We start from the raw sequence: 25162 nt of genomic DNA on the forward strand, positions 1-25162 counted from the left end.
TTTCGTAATTAAAAACCTAGGTTACTGGTCAGCCAAATTTCTCTCTTATTATTACTTTAGATCCTGGAGTGCATCGGATCCCTTCTATACCAACGACCGAAGCATCCTGACTCTCTCCACAATGGATTCATCTCTTTGTTAAAGAGACTCTAATAGGATGTGGGGCCCTTAGGTCCCTTATCCTAGGTTTCAAACAAGTTCAGTGTCGCTTTCCCCAGGAAGTGTACCAGTCGATAAAAACATCTCCTGAAACTTTTGTAGATTTCAGCAAAACAGCAATCCACAAAACTCCACAGCCATTAAATACTGTGCGGTTGCTTCCGTCGTACTTTTTCCACTCTAACCCCTCACATAAGTCAGTAAATTCTGCCGATTTCCTTGTGAGATAGCCCACGGGTTGCTGGGGTCCCGAATGGCAATTTAGTTTGTCGCTGCAGCTCTTTTGGATGTCAAAAAGAGGTACTTCTGTTTACGTGTTTTGTTTTTTAGTTAGTTAAGTACTGACCTATTTAAATCTGCTTCGGTACATTTTCGGTTGAAATGTTGTACTTTGAAAATGATATTTCATCATTTAAGACTCATAGTGCTGCTTCTTGTGGCTAAATTTTAGCTATGTGCAAATAAAAAAAAAAGTGCTAACCAACTTTGATACCCCACAGTAAGACACTTTTAAAAAGTTAAGTTTGTTGGAAACTTTTAAAGAAATGAAAATCCATTCAGCTTAATGTTGCCCACATCGTGGAGCTGTGCTAAAACGTCTAAACTGGCAGCCAAAAACAGTGAAGCCAATCCTCTTTCCTTCAAATAGCATGCACTTATTCCTACCCAATTTCTTCATAAAAATGAGTAGTCATCTTTTAGGAGGAATTGAAGAAACGACCTAATTTGTGGATTAGGGTTTTCACTAGTGCAATTTTTAATCTTTTAACATTAATAGGTTCTTTCGCAGTTTATTCCAGGTTAATGTATTTATATTTGGCCTTTATGTATCTTCAATTAAGAACCGAATTATTTTTCTTGGGTCTTCTTTAATCTCTCAAGGCTCTGCTGACATTTTGTTTGAAAACACTGTAAAGTACAAATGTCAAAAAGACAAATGAGTTGGAACAGTATCGTATCTTAAAAATTTGCCCTTATACAGATGCAAGTGTAAGGGGTATTGAGTAGATCAAAACTGAGCCACATGGTTTAAAAGGAGGGTCCGTTTCTCTGCCTAATTGAAGCCTGGAATTTCCCAGAGTCATCTTTGGCTTTGAGTTCTTTCTGTTTGTATGTTTGGTCAATTAGAATACCAATTCAGTCGCAATCTATGTGACATTTGACTCCACTGTCCACTTGATGCGGATTAATGCCAAAGTTTATTATGATGCACAGTCTTCTTTGCATTAAAGGGATCTTTAACCAGAAAGGGCCAAAGGAAAATGAAATCTGTCTTTTCCTTCATAAGTGTCTTTTCAGGCCTTTCTGAAAGGGAAGATATTTTGAAAGGAAAAAATTATTCAAAATATGCTTGAAGAGGAAAATACTGAGTTTGTAATGTTTTCAAGCATTTTAGTTCTATCTATGTATTTACTATTTAAATTTGGTTGTCATTTATATTTATTAAGTTCAGGAGAGGAAATTTGTTTTGAAACATGAGAAAGATCGTTACCTTAGGAAATCATCTTAGAGCATAAATATGAAACTTTTATAAATACAAGTTGAGTGTACGTAGACCAAAGATTGATTATAGATTAGCTTTCCTTATATATGGGGATTCAGTGTCCCCTTTTCCTCCCATTTATGTAAAGCTCTTGGAAACCAGCAGGAATTAGACTTACCTTGGTACTGGTAAACTATTCCCTTCTTGGTAATTTAATACTGTGTGTTTTTCAGTAATGCAAGAACACTGTATTCTGAATAATAGCCTAATGATAATTCAACTTGGTATATTCCTTCACGTTATTGGAGGGGTTTTTCTTTTGTTTTTCAAAATAAGGGCATTTAAACTGCGTAGGGAAGAATACAACAGGCAAAATTTTAAATCCTTAGTAGAGAATACAAAAGCAGCACCATACATATGTGGTGGGGTCATGGAATCCCTTTTGTTCGAGCCACGAACTATAACAAGGACCAGTAATCATTAAGTTATCTGTCATGGCACGTTTGGGTTGGAGTTGGTACCCAGGCAGCGTTCTGATGTCCATCTGTTCACTGGAGTGGCACGTAAAGTCTAGGATAAGCGTTCATCTTATAGATTAGGGAAGAAGGGGCTCAATCATCTTTTGAAATACTTTAAAGCTTCTCCCCCTTTAGGTATCACTCTTCAACTTTTTATCACACCGTCGTGTAGCTGGCATTCATTCTGATTGTATTGGTACGCAACACCTAACCCAAATAAGGGGAGTTGGAAGAGGGATTTTTCTTTTAAGAAAATTAAGTATGCACTTTACTGAAGATGTAATGCAAACTTTGTATTTTATACAACTGTTAAAATATATTCTCTAAAGGTGGACGTCACACATGACGAAACCGTTGTTTTAGAGCCAGTGCTATTTATACACGAGTTTCTGCTAATTCCAATACATTCCCTAAATTCCTTGTAAAATGTTGCATTCAAAAGTTGAAGAAAAAAAGGGATATAAAATACGAATCAACCTCTTAAATATCATCCCATTCCACGTTGCTCGTTAGGCTGTTAGAATAAGCATTTTTACCTAGTACTTAAAGGTAGGAAAGTGTCAACAGCAGCCAGCCTTTGTGTCCAGAATTGTGGACCCTCAGTTTTGGACATCGTGTTATCTGATGAGCAAGTAAGCAACACAACAGAGCCTAATGCGAATACTTTTAAATACGACCCATTCATAAAAGATCTTGTTTACGTGTTTTGGCTAGACCATCTAGGGATTATTCTTCTGACGGAATGGCTGTACACATGTGCAGCTCCAGCCAGGCATACATTTATATTGCAAGTTCCTTTAGGCAGGGTGTGGTGGGAATGTTACCTTTGTGATATGGGAGAGCAAATGTGTTCCAAATTCATCCCCACACTCCAAGGTTTTTTTTGTTTGTTTGTTGTCCTTAATTCCTGTGACTTGTTACGCATTCAGGAACAGGAGGAGAAATTGCCAGTGATCAGTTTCAGGTACGAATTCGAAAGAGCGAGCAAGAAAACCTACACCAAAGAGTTTTAAAGCACGCTTATAGTCCCAATGCTATATTTTATTTCCATCTTGGAAAATAACCTAATTTTCATAAGAAAGTCACGATCAAAATGTGGTTTTATTTTGGAAAAACGTGAATGATATTCCTACAGAAATATGGATGTTTACTATAATGACAAACAGGTTTACTGAAGCTTTTGCAGTTGGAAATGCCATAGCAATAATTAGTTCAAAATTTTGGACCTCAGACACTGTGGCTGCCTAATGTATACTTTTTACATTTATATTGTTAATGCAGTGTGCTTGTTGTTCAGCTGTTGGTAATTTTTTTAAAAGTTTATGGAAAGTATATTTATTGAATAAAAGTTTCCCTTAGTTAACACTGTGTGTTCATTTGTCATGCAGCTTTAACGCGGAGGCTTCTGTCCACTCTACCCCGTCTCTTAAATTCAGGGCAATTCATTAAGAGGTTCAGTTAATCTGCGGTTTAGTGGAAAGACACCAGTGCCCTGTGAAATAGGGGGGGTTCTAATACCAGACCTTACAAGTGGAAAGGTAGAACACAGCTTGCTCCACACTCATACCGGACTCCGCGGCAATGTAAGCTGAAGAAAGAAGGGTAAGCGAGGATTTGTTACTGGGAAGTTTAGGGTTTGCGTTTCTCAGCGAAGTGAATCGGATGACCCAGCCAGCTCATCATGAATTATGACATTCCGGCTCCATCCCTTTATGTAGACCTAAAACTTGTTTTCCTCAGTTGGCTCACCATTTCCAGAATAACTGTTTTAAGTGTTAGAAAATTGAAAGGATCAGAGCTACCCGAAAAATCAGATTTTGAAAGGTCTGAATTGACATTTAGTCATCAGCTACAACTTCAGGGACCTGAGCAATTCTATTTTTATCTACCACAGATGCTAAATGGGAAGGGCCAAATTTCCCCACCAGTACCGGATTAGCTAAAACAGATCATTTCTCAGTGTGCTCTACTTGACCTTCTAAATCCTCAATTAAATCCACTTGAAAAGAACGTGTGCCAACTTGAGGAAGCCCAACATTCGGAGTAGTAGCTACATAAGACTTCACTGTCGCCTCCATCTCTCAACCCCAACATGACTTGGTGGTTTTTAAACTTTTCCTCTTAAGCCTTTCCATCTTCAACTCAAGAAATAAGCCTGCACTTTTTCTTAGACAGATGCCTTTACAAACACCTACAGGCCAAAAGCATGCACAAATTTGCAGCATTTATGTATGTATTAATTTTATTGTACCCGTAACCTTCACGCATAACCTGCGAAGCACACCTTTTTGCCCGGCCAACCCAGCTAGCTGTTTTGGAACTTCCTCTCCCACCCAGGAACTAGTTCTACCAATTCTACAAATTCTAGAGAAGCAGCATGGCCTAGTGGATAGAGCGTGGGCTTGGGAGTCAGAAGGACCTGGGTTAATCCATTCTTTCCACTGTATTTAAGTACGTATTAATAATGATGTTGGTATTTGTTAAGCGCTTACTATGTGCAGAGCACTGTTCTAAGCACTGGGGTAGATACAGGGTACTCAGGTTGTCCCACATGAGGCTCAGTCTTCATCCCCATTTTACAGATGAGGTCACTGAGGCACAGAGAAGTGAAGTGACTTGCCCACAGTCACACAGCTGACGAGTGGCAGAGCTGGGATTTGAACCCATATCCTCTGACTCCCAAGCCTGGGCTCTTTCCACTGAGCCACGCTGCTTGTGTGCAGAGCACTGCATTGACTCTATATTGTATGGTACAGTACAATATAACGGTAAACGGACACATTCCCTGCCTAGCTCTGCCACTTCTGCTGTGACCTTGGGCAAGTCACTTCCCTTCTCTGAGCCTCAGTTACCTCATCTGTAAAATGGGGATGAAGACTCTGAGCCCCTTGTGGGACGGGGGCTGTGTCCAACCTGATAAGCTTTCATCTATCCAGACGCTTAGTACGGTGCCCGGCACCAAGCGAGCGCTTAACAAATACACCTTCAACCGGTGCCTCCCCTTCCCTAACGAACCAACCCTCTCCTCCTTTACCAGATGGTCTCCAGGTTTCCTCAGCTGGGGCCCCCAATCCGTTCAGTAGTATTTATTGAGCGCTTACTATGTGCAGAGCACTGTACTAAGCCCTTGGAATGTACAATTCGGCAACGGATAGAGACAGTACCTAGCCCCTGTCATGGTTTCAGATCCCCGCCGCAAGGGGAGGACCCCTCTTGGGGTTCCACGCTAACACACAGATCGCCCCAGATGGCCCCAGTATTCTCTTGTCACCATCCTAGCTTGCTGTGGTCAGGGAATGTGTCTGTTCAGTGTTTTGTTGTCCTCTCCCCACCACTTGCATACAGTGAGTGCTCGGTAAATACGACTGACTGTGCCTCTTACAATTTGGAAGCCTCTTTAAGGCCAGGGGAAGTATTAAGCGTTCAGCTTGTCAGTCCTGCATCCTGTGGGCTAACTGCTGAGATTTGGAGGCATGCTAGATGCTCATCCCACCCACTGATAGCCATCACTGGGGCATACCCGTTGGCCAGAAACAGAACGCCTATATTCGTTTTAGGTTTCAACGGGACGTTCCTAGGTACTGAAAAGGATCAGTACACGACAACAGAGTGTATAAGCCACAACAAACTTTAAATCAAGTCTCAGAAACACTGACCTCTCCCCGCTCTGGCCCTTGACCCCTAACTGTAACCTGGGAATTTCCACCTACCTGCACGTTCTGCTACACTTCCCTTAGTAGCGTTTCTGTAGACACACCATCCAGTCAGTCAATTGTATTTACTGAGCGCTTACTGTGGGCAGAGCACTGTACTAAGCACTTGGGAGAGTACACCAGAACCACACAACAGATGCAGTCCCTGCCCCCAGCAAGCCTACAGTCTAGAGTACCCATATGCTTATTTGAGGCAGGGTGAGGAGAGTCAGGTGGGGAGAAAGAGATTAATGGGGGGGCCTCCCGGAGGAGATGTGATTTCAGAAGGGTTTTGAAGGTGTGGAGAGCAGCGATCTGATGGCGGTGAAGGGGAAGGACGTTCCAGACAGAAGGGGCTACTAAATATCTAAGACACTGATGAAACAAAGAAAATCAGGTAGTGGGCCCAAAATGATCTAAAATATCCTTTTTCCCTTAGATTTCGTGGGACTATATCAGTGGGAGAATTCTGAAGGGACTGCTGGATGCTGACAGTCTTAATTCAGTGAAAAACCAGTGAATCCTAGGAGAAGGGGGAGTGTGAGGGTGGCCAATACAAACTAGAAGACCAGGGAAAATTTCTCAGGGCCTGAAGACCACCCGAACCTATTTGTTATTTTTAGTATCTATTCATTTTTATTATTTATTGTTTGTATCCGTTAAGCACTTACTACATGACAACCATCGAACTGAGCACTGGACAGGTACAAACTAATCAAGTCAGACCCAGTCCCTGTCCTACATGGGGCTCACAGTCTAAGGAAGGAAGGAGATCAAGTTTTGAATCTCCATTTGACAGATGGGAAGCTGAGGTGCAGGGAAGTTAAGTGACTTGCCCAAGGGCACACAACAGGCAAGTGTTAGAACTAGGATTAGAACCCAGGTCCGCCGATTCCCAGGCCTGTGTTCTTTCTATTCAGCCACCACTGCCTAAGCTGGTTGAACCAATACGGCACTGAACTTGGACAGTTGACTTTAAAGACAAGTTTGGAACCTGCATATCACTTTTCCCATTCTCTCTGAGGGAAAGCCGATGTTAATAAGGTATTATTGCTCCAAAAAGGGGAAGAGAATACAATTTCCAGGCACCTACAAGGATGATGTCTCAGTAAAGAACAAATCTTGGCCAACTAAATCTCACCACCTTCTCTGACAATGTCTAGGTTATGCCTGTAACATAGTAAGCGCTTAACAAATACGGTATATTATTATTGATAAAAATAAATAGCTTACCTTGGTGAGGTTTTTGATTTGGTATCCCATAACGTGCTCAGAAACAGATTAAGTAAATGAGGTTTAGCTCTTATTTCCATTCAGTTTTCGGAAGGCGTCCCAAGAACTAGTTATAACGACGTCAGCCCCACAGATTGCTTCAGGAGTTCTTCGGGGCCTAGTCCTAAGACTAGTATGGCTTAATATCTTCACTGCTGACTTCTAATGGACAAAGAAGGAGAACCTGTTCATTAAATTTGTTGGGCCCATCGGGCTGGATAATCTCTAATTCTAATCCTGAAAGAACAAGGTTGAAATTTTAAGTGTCCTAGAAAAAGTGGATGTGACGATTATAAACAGAATTGAGTTTAACAGAGGCAGTTGATGGCGAGTTTAGAGATTTTAAATACTGCCAAAGAGGATGGGCCGGCTTTGTGCCACTCCGTCTCTCGTACCTCTGTTTTATCTATGAAATGGGATGAAATCGGCCTCCTCCGTTTTAGGGATTCAGGGAGAACAGACCGAGAAAAATATTGTGAAACTGCTTTAGAAAATTTCAAAGTACTATGCAAATCAAGATAAGAAATATTGGAGGGAGTAATAAGGGATTTGGAAGAGAACAATGGAAATGATTAAAATGATAATTTTCAAAAATCAATAGGCCTGAAATAAGTAAATATAGGACATTCTAAAATTATTGCTTAGAGGAGAACAGATTTGAAAGCAATTGGATGCATTAGTAAGGAGCAGCAGCAGCACGGCATGAAGACAGATTCAATTAAAAGGTTTTTCAATTTTCCTATAAAGTTGCAGAGTTGTTAGAAAATCGGCACAAAATACCGTATTAACAATTTCATCAATTGTCACAACAGGTATATAGATTGTAAGTTTGTGGTAGGTAAGGGCGTGCATATCCCCTGTTACACTGAACTCTCCCAAGTGCTTAGTACAGGACTCTGCTAGGTAAGGGGCGCGCCTGTCACCTGTTACACCGAACTCTCCCAAGCGCTTAGTACAGGACTCTGCACACCGGAAGAACTCAAATATGACTGCATCTTCCTACGTAAACGCTCTGGGCCTGTCACTCCCCTCCTCAAAACTCTCCAGTGGTTGCCTATCGACCTTCGCATGAAACAAAAACTCTTCACTCTCGGCTTTAAGCCTCTCCATCCCCTTGCCCCCTCCTACCTCACCTCCCTTCTCTCTTTCTGCCGCCCACCCCGTACTCTCCGCTCCTCTGCCGCTCACCTCCTCACCGTCCCCCGTTCTCACCTGTCCCGCCGTCGACCCCTGGCTCACGTCCTCCCGCTGTCCCGGAACGCCCTCCCTCCTCACCTCTGCCAAACTAACTCTCTTCCCCTCTTCAAAGTCCTACTGAGAGCTCACCTCCTCCAGGAGGCCTTCCCGCACTGAGCCTCCCCCTCTCCCGCTGCTCCCCCCCTCCTCCCCCACCCTCTGCTCTTCCCCCTTTCCCTCCCCTCTGTGGTCATTTGTATATATTATTTATTACCCTATTTATTTTGTTAATAAGGTGTATATCTCCTTGATTCTATTTGCCTTGATGATGTTGTCTTGTTTTGTTTTGTTCTGTTTTGCTTTACCGTCTGTCTCCCCCATTTAGACTGTGAGCCCGTCACTGGGCAGGGATCGTCTTTATCTGTTGCCGAACTGTACATTCCAAGCGCTTAGTACAGTGCTCTGCACCTAGTAAGCGCTCAATAGATACTACTGAATGAATGAATGACGTCGATAAAGTGAAGATTGGGTCTGTCTCCACAGAGCAGACATACTTTTTTGGAAGCGGAATGTAGATTTTGCATACATCCGTATGGGACCGAAAAGTATATTTCGGTAAGAAGCAGGAATTGTGCCTCCCGAACAAAATTGGTATTTTGGTGCACCCTGTACAAGGAGTACCCCCCATATGCCCACCCACCCAAGAGAGCCCAGATTCCAGCACACCTGCCTGGCAGCTGACATTTCAGTCCGTCGCTCTCCCCCCTCCTTGCCACGGGGCAGTATCGAGGCCGGTCCTGATCGGTGTCACCGGCAACCAGCCCTGCTCTGCAGCCAAAGAGAAGTCACACAGAAGGAGAGCATCTCATCAGAAAAATTCCATCTACACCACCTCCACCGGTTTCTTTTCAATGTCCTTCTAACAAACCTTGCTATCTTTACCTCATCAGAGAGGCAGCGTGGCTCAGTGGAAAGAGCCCGGGCTTTAGGAGTCCGAGGTCATGGGTTCTAATCCCGGCTCTGCCACCTGTCAGCTGTGTCACTTTGGCCAAGTCACTTGACTTCTCGGTGCCTCGGTTACCTCATCTGTAAAATGGGGATTAAGACTGTGAGCCTCACGTGGGACAACCTGATGACCCTGTATCTACCCCAGCGCTTAGAACAGTGCTCTGCACGTAGTAAGCTCTTAACAAATACCAACATTATTATTTATTATCATTATTCATTCAGTCACTTACTGTGTGCAGAGCACTGTACTAAGCACTTGGAAAGTACAATTCAGCAACAGATAGCGACGATCCCTACCCAACGACGGGCTCACAGTCTGAAATTCAACACAGCTTCGGATGGAGGCGTGGCAGAGCCGACATGATCTTCGCTATGCATCTGATATAGGATGAGTCCAAGGGATCACACTGCAACCTCTATATAGACCTGACCAAAGTCTTTGATACCATCTGCAGATCTGTGCCGCCTGGATTACTGCGTAAGCCTCCTTGCCGACCCCCCGGCCTCCTGTCTCTCCCCAGTCCAGTCCTTACTTCACTCTGCTGCCTGGACCATTTTTCTACAGAAACGTTCAGGACATGTCACCCCACTCCTCCAAAACTCCAGTGGTTCCCCATCCACCTCCGCATCAAACAAAACTCCTCACTATTGGCTTTAAAGCAGTCCATCATCTTGCCCCCTCTTACCTCACCTCACGACTCTCCTTCTGCAACCCACTTCGCTCCTCTAGTGCTTCTCACTCTGCCTCGATCCCATCTGTCTCACTGCCCTGTCGATCCCTGGCTCACATCCTACCTCTGGCTTGAAACGCCCTCCTTCCTCAAATCCACCGATTACCCTCCCCAACTTCAAAGCCTTATCGAAGGCACATCTCCTCCAAGAAGCCTTCCCAGATTGGTCCTCCCTTTCCTCTTCTCCCACTTCCTTCTGTGTCACTTTGATTTGCTCCCAGCTCCCCCGCCCAGTCCCACAGCACTTATCTGTCATTTGTTTATTTGTATTGATGTCTGTCTCCCCTCTCTAAATTGTAAACTTGTTATGGGCAGGGAATGTGTTTATTGTTGCACTGTACTTTCCCAAGTGCTTAGAACAGTGCAGTGCACACAGTAAGCGGTCAACAAATATGACTGAATGAATGACTTTTGAAACTACTAAGCCAATTTGGCTGCCCAACAAGTTCATCAGGATTCTGAAACTGTTTCACTACCTCATGACTGTTCGGGTCAGAGCCACGGGCCCCTTTCCAATCCATTTTCCATGGCCAGTGGAGAAAAGCGGGGCCCTGTACTGGGCTTGGACCTGTTCAACTTTTTCTACGTAGATATATGATGGGGGATGCAACAAGCGACCTGAATGCAGGTGGTGGGGATACACTTTCAAACCCCTCCGAAACTCTTCTGTTTCAACAGACTTCTAGCATCAAAGTCATTCAATCGATCAATCAAATTTTCTGAGCTCTTACTGTGTGTAGGACACTACTAAGCGCTTCGGAGAGTACAGCACAATATAACACACTAATTCCCTGCTCTCAACAAGCTTACAGTCTAGAGAGGGAGACAGACATTAATATAAATAAATGTGCTTGGGGGGGGAGTGAATAAAGGGAGCAAGTCAGGGAGACACAGAAGGGAGTGGGAGAAGAAAGGAGGGCTTAGTCAGGGATGGCCTCTTGCAGGAGATGTGCCTTCAATAGGGAAGGGAGTAATTGTCTGTCGGATATGAAAAGGGAGGGCATTCCAGGCCAGAGGCAGGACGTGGGTGAGAGGTCGATGGCAAGATAGATAAGTTCGAGGTACATTGAGTAGGTTGGCATTAGAGGAGCGAAGAGTGCGGGGCTGGGTTGTAGTTGGAGAGTAGGTAGGTGAGGTAGGAGGGGGCAAGGTGATTGACTGCTTTAAAGCCAATGATACGAAGTTTCTGTTTGATGCGCAAGTGGAGGGGCATTCACTGGAGATTCTTGAGGAGCAGGGAAATGTTTCCTGAACGTTCTTGTACAAAAATGATCTGGGCAGCAGGAGTGATGGAACGGAGTGGGGAGAGACAGGAAGCAGGGAGGTCAGCAAGGAGGTTGTTACAGTAATTGAGGCAGGATAGGGTGGATTACTGTGGCAGCGGTTTGAATGGAGAGGAGAGGATGGATTTTAGTGATATTGTGAAGGTTGAACCGACAGGATTTAGTGATAGATTGAATATCTGGGCTGAATGAGAGAAAGGAGTCAAGGACAATGCCAGGGTTACAGGCTTGGGAGACAGGAAGGATGGTGGTGCTGTCAAGAGTAATGGGAAAGTCAGGGGGAGGACAGGGTTTGGGTGGGAAGATAAGGAGATCTGTTTTGGACCTGTTAAGTTTGAGGTGACAGCTGAACATCCAAGCAGAGGTGTCTCGAAGGCAGGAGGAGATGCGAGAAATGTGAATCCTAGAAACAAGTCAATCAAGAATTACTGTTTGCGGATGACACACTCACAAGGGCAAGCAGATGATTTTAAACCTTTTCATCAAGTCATCCAATCAATCAATGGTGTTTATTGAGTGCTTACTGTATACATGGCACTGTACTAGGTGCTTGGGAGAGCACGATACAATAGAGTTAGTAGACATGATCCCTGTCCGCAAAGAGCTCTGCTACAGGCTAACGAGTCTAAAGAATACTGAGGTGGTGCCTCACCCTTACTAGGGAAGTCATACACACATCCAGAAGTAAAGGTTGCCTGACCTAGGGGAAAGAACATGGGCCTGGGAGTCAGAGGACCTGGGTTCTAATCCCAGCACTACCACTTGCCTGCTGTGTGACCTTGGGAAACTCACCTAACTTCTCTGTGCTTCAGTTACCTCATCTGTAAAATGGGGATTAAAACTGTTGAGTCCTAAGTGGGCCAGGAACTGTGTCCAACCCAATTATCTCAGATCTACCCCAGTACTTAGGACAGTGCCCGACAAGTAGTAGGAGCTTAAATACAATTGAAAAAACGGTGACTGAATTCTGTTACCTAGGCAGCAGACCGACCATCAACACAATGATAAACCAGAAAGTAATAATAATGTTGGTATTTGTTAAGCGCTTACTATGTGCGGAGCACTGTTCTAAGCGCTGGGGAAGATACAGGGTAATCAGGTTGTCCCACGTCAGGCTCACGGTCTTAATCCCCGTTTTACAGATGAGGGAACTGAGGCACAGGGAAGTTAAGTGACTTGCCCACAGTCACACAGCTGACAAGTGGCAGAGCAGGGATTCGAACCCATGACCTCTGACTCCGAGGCCCGTGCTCTTTCCACAGAAAACCAAATCAAGGAGGCCAGCACATCCTCCGCGGGATGGTTATACAGAGCGTGGCCGCAGAGGGGTTTGCGGCTCCAGACCAACCTAAAGGTCTACAGAGCTGCGGTGTTGTCCACTCTTCTCTAGGGCTGTGAAACCTGGACCACACACACAGATGCCACATCCGGCTCCTTGAGCAAATTCCATCAGGGTTATTTACGCACCGGAATCGATATCAAGCGGCAAGACAAGATCACAGTGAAGCTCTGGAACAGAGTGAGTCTCTCAGCATCGAAGCTAAGCTCACCTTCACTGAGCTCGGGTGGGTGGAACACATAAGGAGAATAAGAGGCAGCAGAATACCCAACAGCTAGCCGCTATACGGACAGCTGCATCTGGGAAACTGAAAGCAAGAATGGGGGAACTACGTTAAAGACATCGTAAAAAATATTGACCTTTTCAGTCCCACACTTACTCATATGGGACCCATAGTCTCAGTTACGCTCTACAAACCGAAAAGACCGTCCAGGGTGGACTGTGGGTGGTGTCTTTTTGGAATACAAAGGACAACTATAGTGATTTGAAGTTAGGGCTATTGTACAGCGTATGGGTTCTGACAAAAATTTTTAATTGGCCATTCAACTCGCCATCTTGTAGGGGGAGACTTAGGGAATTTTGTATTCCCATAGAGTTCCTGATTGCTTTTCCTTAAGAACAGAATGGTTCAGTGATCCAAATAATTGATTGTGCAAACATCCTCCACCATATTCCACAAGCATGGGTCACCTGGAAGGGAGGGGGTTGACTTGGGAAAGGCCAGAGCAGACAGACAATTCGGACCACACTCACGCTCCTCCCCATCTCCTTTTTCTGTCTGGGGCCATAATGTGGTCATTGGAACACTGCCACATCCTCTTAGTCTGCTTTTTTTTAAAAAAAAAAATGTAACTTTTACCAATTTACACTGAAAAATTATATTACATAGAGTTTCTTATTTATATAAAACCCTATTTTCTCAAAATTAGCTTGGTTTCCTCAGAAAACAGTAGTCAACAAGGTCCTAACATTGAATGTGGGGTAAATTTAGTGTCAAGATGAACCAAATCAGTTCTTTTTTTTAAAAAAGAAAAGAAAATAGAGGCATGTTGAAATATGGATTCAAGCTGCATAGCTTACGTGACATACTCCTGAAAGAAGCAGCGTGGCTCAATGGAAAGAGCCCAGGCGTGGGAGTCGGAGGTCATGGGTTCAAATGCCGGCTCTGCCACTTGTCAGCTGTGTGACTTTGAGCAAGTCACTTAACTTCTCTGTGCCTCGCTTCCCTGTAAAATGTGGATGAAGACTGTGACCCCTACATGGGACAACCTGATCACCTTGTATCTCCCAGCACTTAGAACAGTGCTTTGCACATGGTAAGCACTTAACAAATATTATATTGTTATAATATTTATAAAATATAAATATAAAATATAAAATTATTATAATTACATTTAAAATTATTTTGGACATTAAATTACCATGTTGTATGGTGAATTATAATTTTCTTACAATTCCACATATCCCAAACACAAGTCTAGATAGCCAGTAAAGAAAGTTTATGTTCAATAAATTCCAAGTGCAGTAATGTCAATGGTCGCCCCGCGGGGAGGACCAAGATGGCGTGTCTGCTGGAGCCCCTCCTCCGTATGAGCGTCCCCTCGGTCAGTGACTTGTCCTCCACAACCTCACCTCCTCCGGGACGCCTGCCCAGACTGAACTCCCCTTTTCCCTCTGTTCCCTCTACCCCGCCCCTTCACCTCTCCGCAGCTAAAACCTCTTCTCCCCTCTTTCCCTCTGCTCCTCCCGCCTCCCGTCCCATCCCCTCAGCACTGTACTCGTCCACTCAACTGTATATATCTTCATCACCCGATTTATTTTGTTAATGAGACGTACATCACCTTGACTCTATTTATTGCTATTGTTTTCATGAGATGTTCATCCCCTTGAGTCTATTTATCGCTATTGTCTTTGTCCATCTCCCCCATTTAGACTGTGGGCCCGTCAATGGGCAGGGACTGTCTCTATCTGTTGCCCAACTGTCCATTCCAAGCACTTAGTATAGTGCTCTGCACATAGTAAGCGCTCAATAAATACTAATGAATGAATGAATGTTGAGCTATGTGATAATATCATTAAAGTTCAGTTCAGCATTTAAACTGTTAGGCTCATGTGTTGAATAGCTACTTTAAATAGCCAAAATTCCCCACAGATAGAGTAGGTAATACGTTCTTTCCACAGACGATACAAATTTGATAGGCGAAATGATAACAACAAACTGAACTTTTAAAAATCCAGTATTCGGCACTATATTTACTAGCAATACTTATTACCTCTTAAGTATCTATCTATCTGAAGGGCTAAAAGAGAAATAGTCTAGAAAGGCCAGGTACAATAAGCAACTTGTTGGGATGCAGTAACCATTTTCTATTCTACAGCCACTATTTCCAAACAGTTAATTCCTATTAAATAGCAGTCGATTTTCATAAATAAAGCAGCGATATTTATTGAGTGCTTATTCTGTGCAGAGCACTAGACTCAACGTTTCATCAGCATTCCCTGAGCAGAACACATTCTAGATGTACTCTGTAGTCTGGGGCGACTCTCAAACTTCCCAGACAAAGGAGGAGCAACAGAAGGTTACAAAAAGCAATAAAAATAATTAAATGTATAGGAAATGGCCGTAGAAACACCCAAAGATTTGGGTTATTTAGAGAGTAAAGAAGAAAAGGTTAAAGGAAAATCTGCTGTCTTAAAATATGCAGAACTATACAAGACACAAGTTGTGGTGAGAAGCAACTGTTTCCAAGGAAGGCAACAATTTCAGGTTAGACAAAAGGAAAACATTTTGAGACAGGAAATCATGTTTCCAATGAAGGTGTTAGGCAGATCTCGAAGGGTAATGATGGTCGCTCTGCCTGTCTAGAAAAGAGATACTACTCCTGGCAGCGTGGAGAGCTAACCGAAATGATTTCATTACAATTCAACTATAGAGTCACAGGAAGTACTGTGACGATCGATATCCGGCCTCCGACGGAAACTTCCAACTGTAAGGCTAAATGAGCGAGCTGGCCAACTGTTCAGCTGATCGGCTATCCCAATCAATCAGTGGACTTTATTGAGTACGTACTGCACACAGAGCACTGAGCTAAGCACTTGGGAGAGTACACCTTAAGTAAAAAACACGTTCCCAATCAATCGATCAATCACTGGTATTTACTGAACACTAACTGTGCAGGGCACTGTATTAAGCGCTTGGGAGAATACAATAATAATAATGATAATAATAAGAATGTTGGTATTTGTTAAGCGCTTACTATGTGCAGAGCACTGTTCTAAGGTCTGGGGGAGATACAGGGTCATCAGGTTGTCCCACGTGAGGCTCACAGTTAATCCCCATTTTACAGATGAGGGAACTGAGGCACAGAGAAGTTAAGTGACTTGCCCACAGTCACACAGCTGACAAGTGGCAGAGCCGGCATTCGAACCCATGACCTCTGGCTCCCAAGCCCGGGCTCTTTCCACTGAGCCACGCTGCTTCTCTAATGATGATGACGAGGGTATTTGTTGAGCTCTTACTAGGTGTCAAGCACTGTTCTAAGTGCTGGGGTGGATACAAGCGCATCAGGTTGGTGACTGACCCCGTCCCACATGGGGCTCACAGTTTTAATTCTCATTTTACAGATGAGGTAACTGAGGCACAGACGGGAAGCGACGTGCCCTGGGTCACACAGCAGACAAGTGGCGGAGCCAGGATTAGAACCCAGGTCCTTCTGACTCCCAGGTCCGTGCTCTAACCACTAGACCACGCTGTTTCCTACAAGACAAGGGAGGTGGTAGACACGTTTCCTGCCCACGTGGATCTCCCAGCCTGGAGGGTGTGAGAGAAGCTTACAACAGGAGAAAACTTCTTTGTGGAACTGATGCCTTGTGGAGGCCTGATCTCCGCTGTTCCCAAGCAGCAGTGGACCCAGGTGAGGAGAGGGACGACAGGGAAGGCCGGCAGCGGGAAGCCAGTGCTTGTGGCTTAGTGGAAAAAGCCCGGGCTTGGGACTCAGAGGTCGCGGGTTCTAATCCCGGCTCCGCCACTTGTCAACTGTGTGACTTTGGGCAAGTCACCTAACCTCTCTGTACCTCAGTTACCTCATCTGTCAAATGGGAATTGAGACTGTGAGCCCCACGTGGAGCAACCTGATTACCTTATATCTATCCCAGTGTTTAGAATAGTTCTTGGCACATAGTAAGCACTTAACAAATACCAGCATTATTACATGAGGGTTTTGTAGCTGGGCACTTTTCCCATTGGATCCCCCTAGTAAACAGGTTTAAACTTACAAACTACAACAGCCTACCTCCCCAAAACAGCTTCTCTCATCAATTTATATTGGTGTCTGCTCTGCTGGAGTCTAAGCGCCTCGAGGGCGGGGATTGTGTCTATTTAACCCTATTGTATTCTCCCAAATGCTCAGTAAGGTGGTCTGTACCGAATACACGCTCAAAAAACACTATCAAATGACTGGTCCACTCTCCATCATTCCTCCACCAAAGCTGTGACCTGGGAGAAACGACGGGTGGCAAAACAGGGTCTCCAAGGGGCAGATTGTCAGGGAAGGCCCATTCTGTGGTTCACGAAACCAATTTAAAAGGTCACGATCTCTGTCCCCTTCCTGTTCACCGTTATTCTAGCTAAGTCCTATAAGTGACTCCCCTCACACCACCACGGAATTATACTTAGTGACCCCTGACCTCCCGATTGTGTACAGAATACTTTGAGCCACGAGACTCATAGAAAATGATTTTCTCTGGATTCCAATTTGACATATGAACATACTTTTAGGATTCATTAGCACTCTTTAGGAAAGATCCTACCTCAAATGAATTCGTTAACAAAGAAAAAGATTGCACTCCCCATTCTACAGGAAACGCAAAGGAGGCATAGGGATCATCAGTCGGTCGTATTTGTTGAACGCTTACTGTGTGCAGAGCACTATATTAAGCGATTCAGACCCTTCCCTTGTGGCAGACTACCCTCAACCCCACCCCACCATTTTATTTTTATTGGAATTGCATAAGCGGTTACAACGTTAGGCATCGCATTAAACCCTTACACCTGCTCACCACCCTCCCTTGCCGGCATTCTCATAAGAAAATATTTTTTACTTTCCCCCCGGCAGGTCACCCCTGAGCCTTGAAACATTTTCCTGAAGCTCTGGTGCCTCAGGTACCCCAAAGGGAAACCAAATTTATGAACAGAAGAGCGCTTGATAAATACAATCGAATGAATGAATGGAAAAGGCAGATCCTCAGACCTTTTCCTCTTTTCAGGGAAAAAGCTTAGCGGCGAACATTGTCATTCTTGTTTTAGCAACGACAATAATAATAATAGTAAAAGGTCTACCTTGATCGCCTACAGTAATTTTCTTCCAGAGAACTCACTCCGTTGTACCCATGACATCCCTGTGAGGTAGGAAAGACAGAGATTAGAATTGCCACTTCAGGTAGACTGAGATACAGTGGATTCTGTGACCTGCCTGACCACAGAACCTGGCCTGGAATCTGGGTTCTGAAAAAGGAGTTTTAAGATGATACTACAGTTCCTGCTACTTTCAACAATGTTCAGGGTGAATGTGTTTTAGTGTGTGTGTGTGTGTGTGCATGTCTGTTAGAAGAAAGTGGGGAAGGGGAGACTGCCTGCCTCTGGCTGTGTCTATCTGGCTGCATAAGCAGCGTGGCTCAGTGGAAAGGGCACGGGCTTGGAAGTCAGAGGTCATGGGTTCAAATCCCAGCTCTGCCACTTGTCAGCTGTGTGACTGTGGGCAAGTCACTTCACTTCTCTGTGCCTCAGTTACCTCATCTGTAAAAAAAAAAATGGGGATTAAGACTGAGAGTCTCACGTGGGACAACCTGATCACCCTGTATCTACCCCAGCGCTTAGAACAGTGCTCTGCACACAGTAAGCGCTTAACAAATAGCATTTTTTTTTTACTGTGTCCATTTGTCCTCATATCTGAGCCTGCCTGTCCCAGTTTCTCTGGTTTTTCAAACCACATTATAACGGACTGCGTGCTTTGCACCAGCTTGACTTCAATAATTAAAAGGTAAAATGAAAAGTACCCATTACTAATGTCACGAATATATTAGGGGACTGTTTGTGCAAAGGATGCCCGGACTGTAAAAACACTATTGTTATGACAACCAGAATCAATGAAGGATTTCCATTCTATCCAAGCTACATTGTTTAGCTGTCTTCCCCCGTAGGCTGTAAGCTCCTCGTGGGCCAAGATGACATCTGTTGTATTGTACTTTCCCGAGCACTTAGCACAGTGCTCTACACACAGTAAGCACTCAATAAATACAGTGATTGAGCAATTTACCTGCCTCTTTGACCAGAAGATACTAATACAGCACTCTCAAGCCAACCTTTGTTTCTTCAGAATAGATTGAATCGTAACAGATATCCTCCTATCAATTCTAAAAGCCTCAAGAAATAGATAGGAGGGATTGTTCTGTTTTTAATGGTATCTGTTAAGCCCTTACTATGTGCCGGGCACTGTACTAAGCGCTGGGGTAGATAAAAGCAAATGGGGTTGGACACAGTCCCTGACCCCACTAGGGGCTCCCAGTCTCAATCCCCATTTTACAGATGAGGTAACTGAAGCACAGAGAAGTGACTTGCCCAAGGTCATACAGCAGACAAGTGGCAGAGCGTGATTAGAACCCATGACCTGTGTGCTATCCAGTATGCCATACTGCCCAGAAACCAACCACAGAACAAAGAGGTGCCCTACCCAGCTGCTGTCCCAGCCACGGCCTCCCTTCTCCCACTTCTATGATTTCGGGAAGCCCCTTGAGTTCAAGAGAAGCAATGTGGCCTAGTAGAAAGAGCACGGTCCTGGAAGCAGGGGTCAGAGGACTTGGGTTCTAATCCTCCTGCCTCTGCAACTTGTCCACTGGGTGGCCTTGGGCAAGTCATTTAATTTCTCTGTGCTTCAGTTACCTCATCTGTAAATGAGAATTAAGACATTAGCCGTGTCCAGCTTAAATAGCTTGAACCTATCCCGGCGCTTAGTATAGTGCCTGGCACATAATAACGCTTAACAAATAGGAATCTGAGGAAAAAAAAAGCCCTGCCCCAATGCAAACTCCTGGATCCTACCTACCAGCCCTACTCCTGAAATGAAGGAGAAAAAAGCATCTACTTTCAAATAACTTACACCTTACGAAGGGCTTTCCCAGTACTAATTATTTTTGCACATCACGCACTTCTGGCTTACTTTGTCCGCTGACCTCTCCTGACCAGGCAGGCATCCAAAAACAGTAGGTGGCCTCAGAACCTCCTTAGGGTTTCCTATGGAGTTGGGAGTACGATTTTTTTTCTCCGTAGAGCTCAATTGTTTTATGATCTTTCCGTAAGAATGCTAATGAATCGGGAAAGTATTTTTTTTTTTAAGTTGGACTCCACAGAAAATCATCCTTATGGACCTAATGGTGCTCTGTGCATGTGCGACAAGGCAAGGTTAACTAAATATTATTTTGTGATGGTGTGAGGGGAGTCACTTCTAGTGCTTAGACTACAGTAAAAATAATAATGATGGTGGTATTTGTTAAGCATTTGCTACGTGCCAAGCACTGTTCTAAGCATCGGGGTAGATACAGGGTAACCAAGTTGTCCCACGTGGGATTCAGTCTTAATCCCCATTTTGCAGATGAGGTGAGGCACAGGGAAGTTAAGTGACTTGCCCAAAGTCACACAGCTGACAAGTGGTGGAGCCGGGATTAGAACCCACGACCTCTGACTCCCAAGCGCGTGCTCTTTCCACTGAGCCACGCTGCTTCTACGATTCAGTCAGCCTGAAGCAGCTCCAACTTCTAATCTTACGTTTTCTGACTTGGAGGCGTGATTAATGAAAAAGGCAAAATTTTAATAAATGAAGGGGAAACTCCACAAAATGACTCTTGGGTAATAACAGGTATTAGTTTGTCAAAAGCCCAAGGGAACGACGAGACTCCCTGCCCATCTCGTAACAGCAGACAGCGAAGTGCAGAGCCAATAAATCAGCCGCTAGCAGCCCAAGGAGAGTCAACACTTTATTTCACCAAGGGTTCTCGATGGATGCAGCAATGCTCATAGTAGTAGTTAAGACTCTTTTGGTCGGGCTCGTGTCACTCGACCAATCGATCAATCGATGGTGCTTGAGTGCCTACTGTGTGCAAAACATTGTACTGATCGCTTGGGAGAGTACAGCTTAGTACAGTACTTTGCACACAGTAAGAGTAAGAATAATGTTGGTATTTGTTAAGCTCTTACTATGTGCCGAGCACAGTTCTAAGCACTGGGGTAGATACAAGGTAATCAGGTTGTCCCACGTGAGGCTCACAGTCTTCATCCCCATTTTACAGATGCGGTAACTGAGGCACCGAGAAGTTAAGTGACTTGCCCAAAGTCACACAGCTGACAAGTGGCAAGGTTGGGATTAGAACCAATGACCTCTGAGTCCTAAGCCCGGGCTCTTTCCACTGAGCCACACTGCTTCCGTTACTACAATCTAATAGAGTTGGTAGACACAATCCTTGCTGACGTACCAGTGGCGACAGGTGCCACGATAATAATAATAATGATGATGATGGCATTTGTTAAGCACTTACTCTGTGCCAAGCACTGTTCTAAGCGCTGGGGTAGACACAAGGTAATCAGGTTGTCCCACGTGGGGCTCACAGTCTTCATCCCCATTTCACAGATGAGGTAACTGAGGCACAGAGAAGCGAAGTGACTTGCCCCAAGTCACACAGCTGACAAGTGGTGGAGTCAGGAAAGAGCCTGGGCGTCAGGCCAAGTCGGCCACTCTTCTGCTGTGTGACCTTGGGCAAGTGCCTTCATTTCTCTGTGCCTGTTACCTCATCTGTAAAAAGGGGGTTGAGACGGTGAGCCCCACGTGGGACAGAGAATATACAATCCGATTTGTTTGTATCCACTCCTGCCCCTAGTACACTCCTTGGCACATAGTAAGCCCTTAAATACAATTATTATTGGTGGACAGAGGTGTATCCTCCATGAGCAAACAGGCTGCCTTTTGGCCCAATGTCCCCCCGAGCTCTCTGAAACCAATCGATTGTATTTACTGAGTGCTGTATGCGGAGCACTATACTAAGCGCTTGAGAGAGTGCAATATAACCATATAATAACCATTCCCTGCCCACGGGGACCTTACAGTCTAGAGGGGAGACAGCCATTAATATGAATAAATTATGGCTATGTATATAAGTGCTGTGGGGCAGGGGGCAAGGCGGAGCGGGGAATGAATGAAGGGAGAGGGAGGAGAGGAAAGGAGCCTTTAGTCGGGGCTGGAAAGGCTGAATTGCCATCCAACCATTCCCATGAGGCTGGGCTTTCCAGACGCTCCCATCAGAGCGATCGGGCAGCCAGATCATTGGCTCCATGGCCATTTTGGGGGTGGCCAAGGGCCAGGGCTGCCCCTCCCCCAGCACCCCAGGGAGTGGGGACCCTGAAGACCACCCTACCCTTGCAGTAAAGGTGCTAGGCAGCCTGGGGCTGGAGAGAATTAAATAATAATAATGTTGGTATTTGTTAAGCACTTACTATGTGCAGAGCACTGTTCTAAGCGCCGGGGTAGACACAGGGTCATCAGGTTGTCCCACGTGAGGCTCACGGTTAATCCCCGTTTTACAGATGAGGTAACTGAGGCACAGAGAAGTTAAGTGAATTGTCCACAGTCACACAGCTGACAAGTGGCAGAGCCGGAATTCGAACCCATGATCTCTGACTCCAAAGCCCGGGCTCTTTCCACTGAGCCATGCTGCTTCTCAACTAAAGGAACCGAACATGTGTCTCTAGTCTTCCCACGTGTTAAACCGCCCCCTCCACTGGGTTAAACTGGCCAGAGAGGGTTTGGATCCCAAAATACACACGACTTGGGCTTCGTCCAGGGGGAAGCGGCTCAAGAGGAAGAAAGACTACAGAAGTAAGTCGTGCTGCACTTCAGGCCCCTCTAGCCCCACCACACCCTGGACAGGCCACAAAATACCAGCTTGCTTTGGAGGTGGCCACATCGCTAGTCCCAGTGCCACTCTGGCTATGTGGCAGATAATCACGAAGCGCACACAATTCCAAATGAATATTCATTCATTCAATAGTATTTATTGAGCGCTTACTATGTGCAGAGCAATATGACATCACAGCGTCCGTTCCCAATCCCATTTTATTTTTTTTTTACCTACAGCAGGGGTCCCTGACATTTTTTTTCCAGAACCAAATTGAATGAAGTTGGTGCACGAAGAGTGAGAACATCATTACATCACCCTACACACGATAGTGTGAGGGATGGGGAGGAAAGCAAAGAGGAGAAAGGAAGGGTGACGGAGTTAGAAAAAGGCGGCGTGACTGGAGACCCCCGCCAATAAATCCATCAGGGGTCCATCAATCATATTTATAGAGCGCTTAAAGTGTGCAGAACACAGTGTGTGTAAGCACATGGGAGCGTGCAACCTAAGTGCAACGTGCCCCTTGGCTTACCAAGTACAATAATTATTATGACGTTCCCTGCCCAACACAAGCTTAGTCTAATAATAACGGTGATAATAATAATTGTGGTATTTAAGCGCTTCCTAAGTGCCAAGCACTGTACTAAGCGCTGGTGTGGATACAAGCCAATTGGGTTGCACACAGTCCCTGTCCCACGTGGGACAACCTGATAACCTTTTATCTATCCCAGTGCTTAGACTAGAGCTCAGCACATAGTAAGCGCTTAACAAATACCATCATTATTCAAGCACTTAGAACAGTGCTTGATACATGGTAAGCGCTTAACGAATACCATCATCATCATCATATGGGGCTCACTGTCTGAATCCCCATTCTAGAGATGAGGAAACTGAGGCACGGAGAAGTGAAGTGACTCGCCCAAGGTCACTCAGCAGACAAGTGGCGGATTTGACTCCCGGTGCCGTGCTCCATCCACTACGCCTCGCTTGCCTGGGGGAGACAGACGTTAATAGAATAACAATGTTGGTATTTGGTAAGCGCTTACTATGTGCCAAGCACTGTTCTAAGCGCCGGGGGAGATACGGGGGAATCAGGTTGTCCTACATAAGGCTCACAACACTCTTAATCCCCATTTTACAGATGAGGGAACGGAGGCCCAGAGAAGTGAAGTGACTTGCCCACAGTCACACAGCTGAGAAATGCATAGTGCCTACTGAGTGTTTACTGTGTGCAAAGCACTATCCTAGGCGCTTGGGAGAGTACCATATAGCAGAGTCAGCAGAGAAGTGCACTGCCCACAAGGAGCTAAAGGAGGGTGCTCGACCCCCAGGAGGGCAGTTCCCGGGGTCTGCCCTCACGCCAGGGTCTTTACCCTGACTAGGGAGCCGGCACGCCAATCCACCCAAGGAGCTTCCACCCCTCAACGCAGTTGTTGGGAGGGGAAAAACCCACCCACCCTGGATGCGGCCAAGTAACCAACAGCTTCTCAGCTCCCCGATCTCCCCCCGCCCCCCAAAAGCTGCCCGGCTGAGACAAAAGGAGATGAGCACTGACCACAGCCCAACTTCCACCAACTCCTGCCCGGCCAGGAGGGCTGCCTTTGGGGAAACCCACCACCCACATTATTATTAAAACATAATAATAATAATGTTGGTATTTGTTAAGCGCTTACTATGTGCCGAACACTGTTCTAAGCGCTGGGGTAGACATAGGGTGATCGGGTTGTCCCACGGGGGGCTCACAGTCTTAATCCCCATTTTACAGATGAGGGAACTGAGGCACAGAGAAGTGAAGTGACTTGCCCACAGTCACACAGCCAAGTGGCAGAGCTGGGATTCGAACTCATGAGCCCTGACTCCAAAGCCCGTGCTCTTTCCACATGGGCTTAAGAAGATTTTGCTAACCCTCCAAAGCCACATAAACTGGGGTGTGGCCTCACCATTCTAAGCAGTCATCATTATAAAATCATTGTGGGAAGAGAACGTCTGCCAATGTACTACGTACAGTGCTCTGCACATAGTAAGCGCTCAATAAATACTATTGAATAAACTGTTATACTGTCCTCTCCCAAACGCTGAGACAAAAGTAAGTGCTCAACACGACTGAATCTTTAGGGAAGGAGTTTCTGCCCCTCGCCGTCTGTCAGGAGGGGCCGACTCCCTCACCCATACGTCCCCTATCGCCCCACCACTTCCCCGCCTTCTCCCTCATTCCCCACGTGCCCCCTGCGAGCAAGAGCGGCACCAAAGCGGGCCAATCGAGCTGGGCAGGGAACGAGACTGCTGACGGCTACTAGCAGCCGTGACTTCGCCGCGGGCTGGGAAGCGCCAGGGCCGGGGGTGAGTTCATCCCCTAGGGGAGAATGCCATAAACACTACTCGCAGGCCCCCAGACACACTCGTCTGGAAACAGCGGGAGCAGAGTGTTTAAGCAGATAGAGCGCGGGCCTGGGAGTCAGAGGGAGCTGGGTTCCCTATCTCCTGTGTGACCTTTGACAAGTCACTGAACTGCTCTGCGCCTCAATTACCTCCTCTGTAAATAATGGGGATAAGAGTGTGAGC

General features: G+C 45.5%; 1 protein-coding gene across 1 annotated transcript in view; it reads left to right on the plus strand.

Moving 5' to 3' along the window:
* Window positions 1–3523, plus strand: part of ATP11B (ATPase phospholipid transporting 11B (putative)) — a 146921-nt gene extending 143398 nt beyond the window's left edge. Inside the window, exon 30 of the mRNA XM_029073628.1 lies at window positions 61–3523. Coding sequence (XP_028929461.1) covers window positions 61–142 — 82 coding nt within the window. The 3' untranslated portion in view covers window positions 143–3523. The remainder of the gene's footprint in view (window positions 1–60) is intronic.
* The last annotated feature ends 21639 nt before the right edge of the window (window positions 3524–25162 follow it).

Source organism: Ornithorhynchus anatinus, chromosome 1 (assembly GCF_004115215.2).
Source record: "Ornithorhynchus anatinus isolate Pmale09 chromosome 1, mOrnAna1.pri.v4, whole genome shotgun sequence".
In the NCBI taxonomy this organism is placed as follows: Eukaryota; Metazoa; Chordata; class Mammalia; order Monotremata; family Ornithorhynchidae; genus Ornithorhynchus; species Ornithorhynchus anatinus.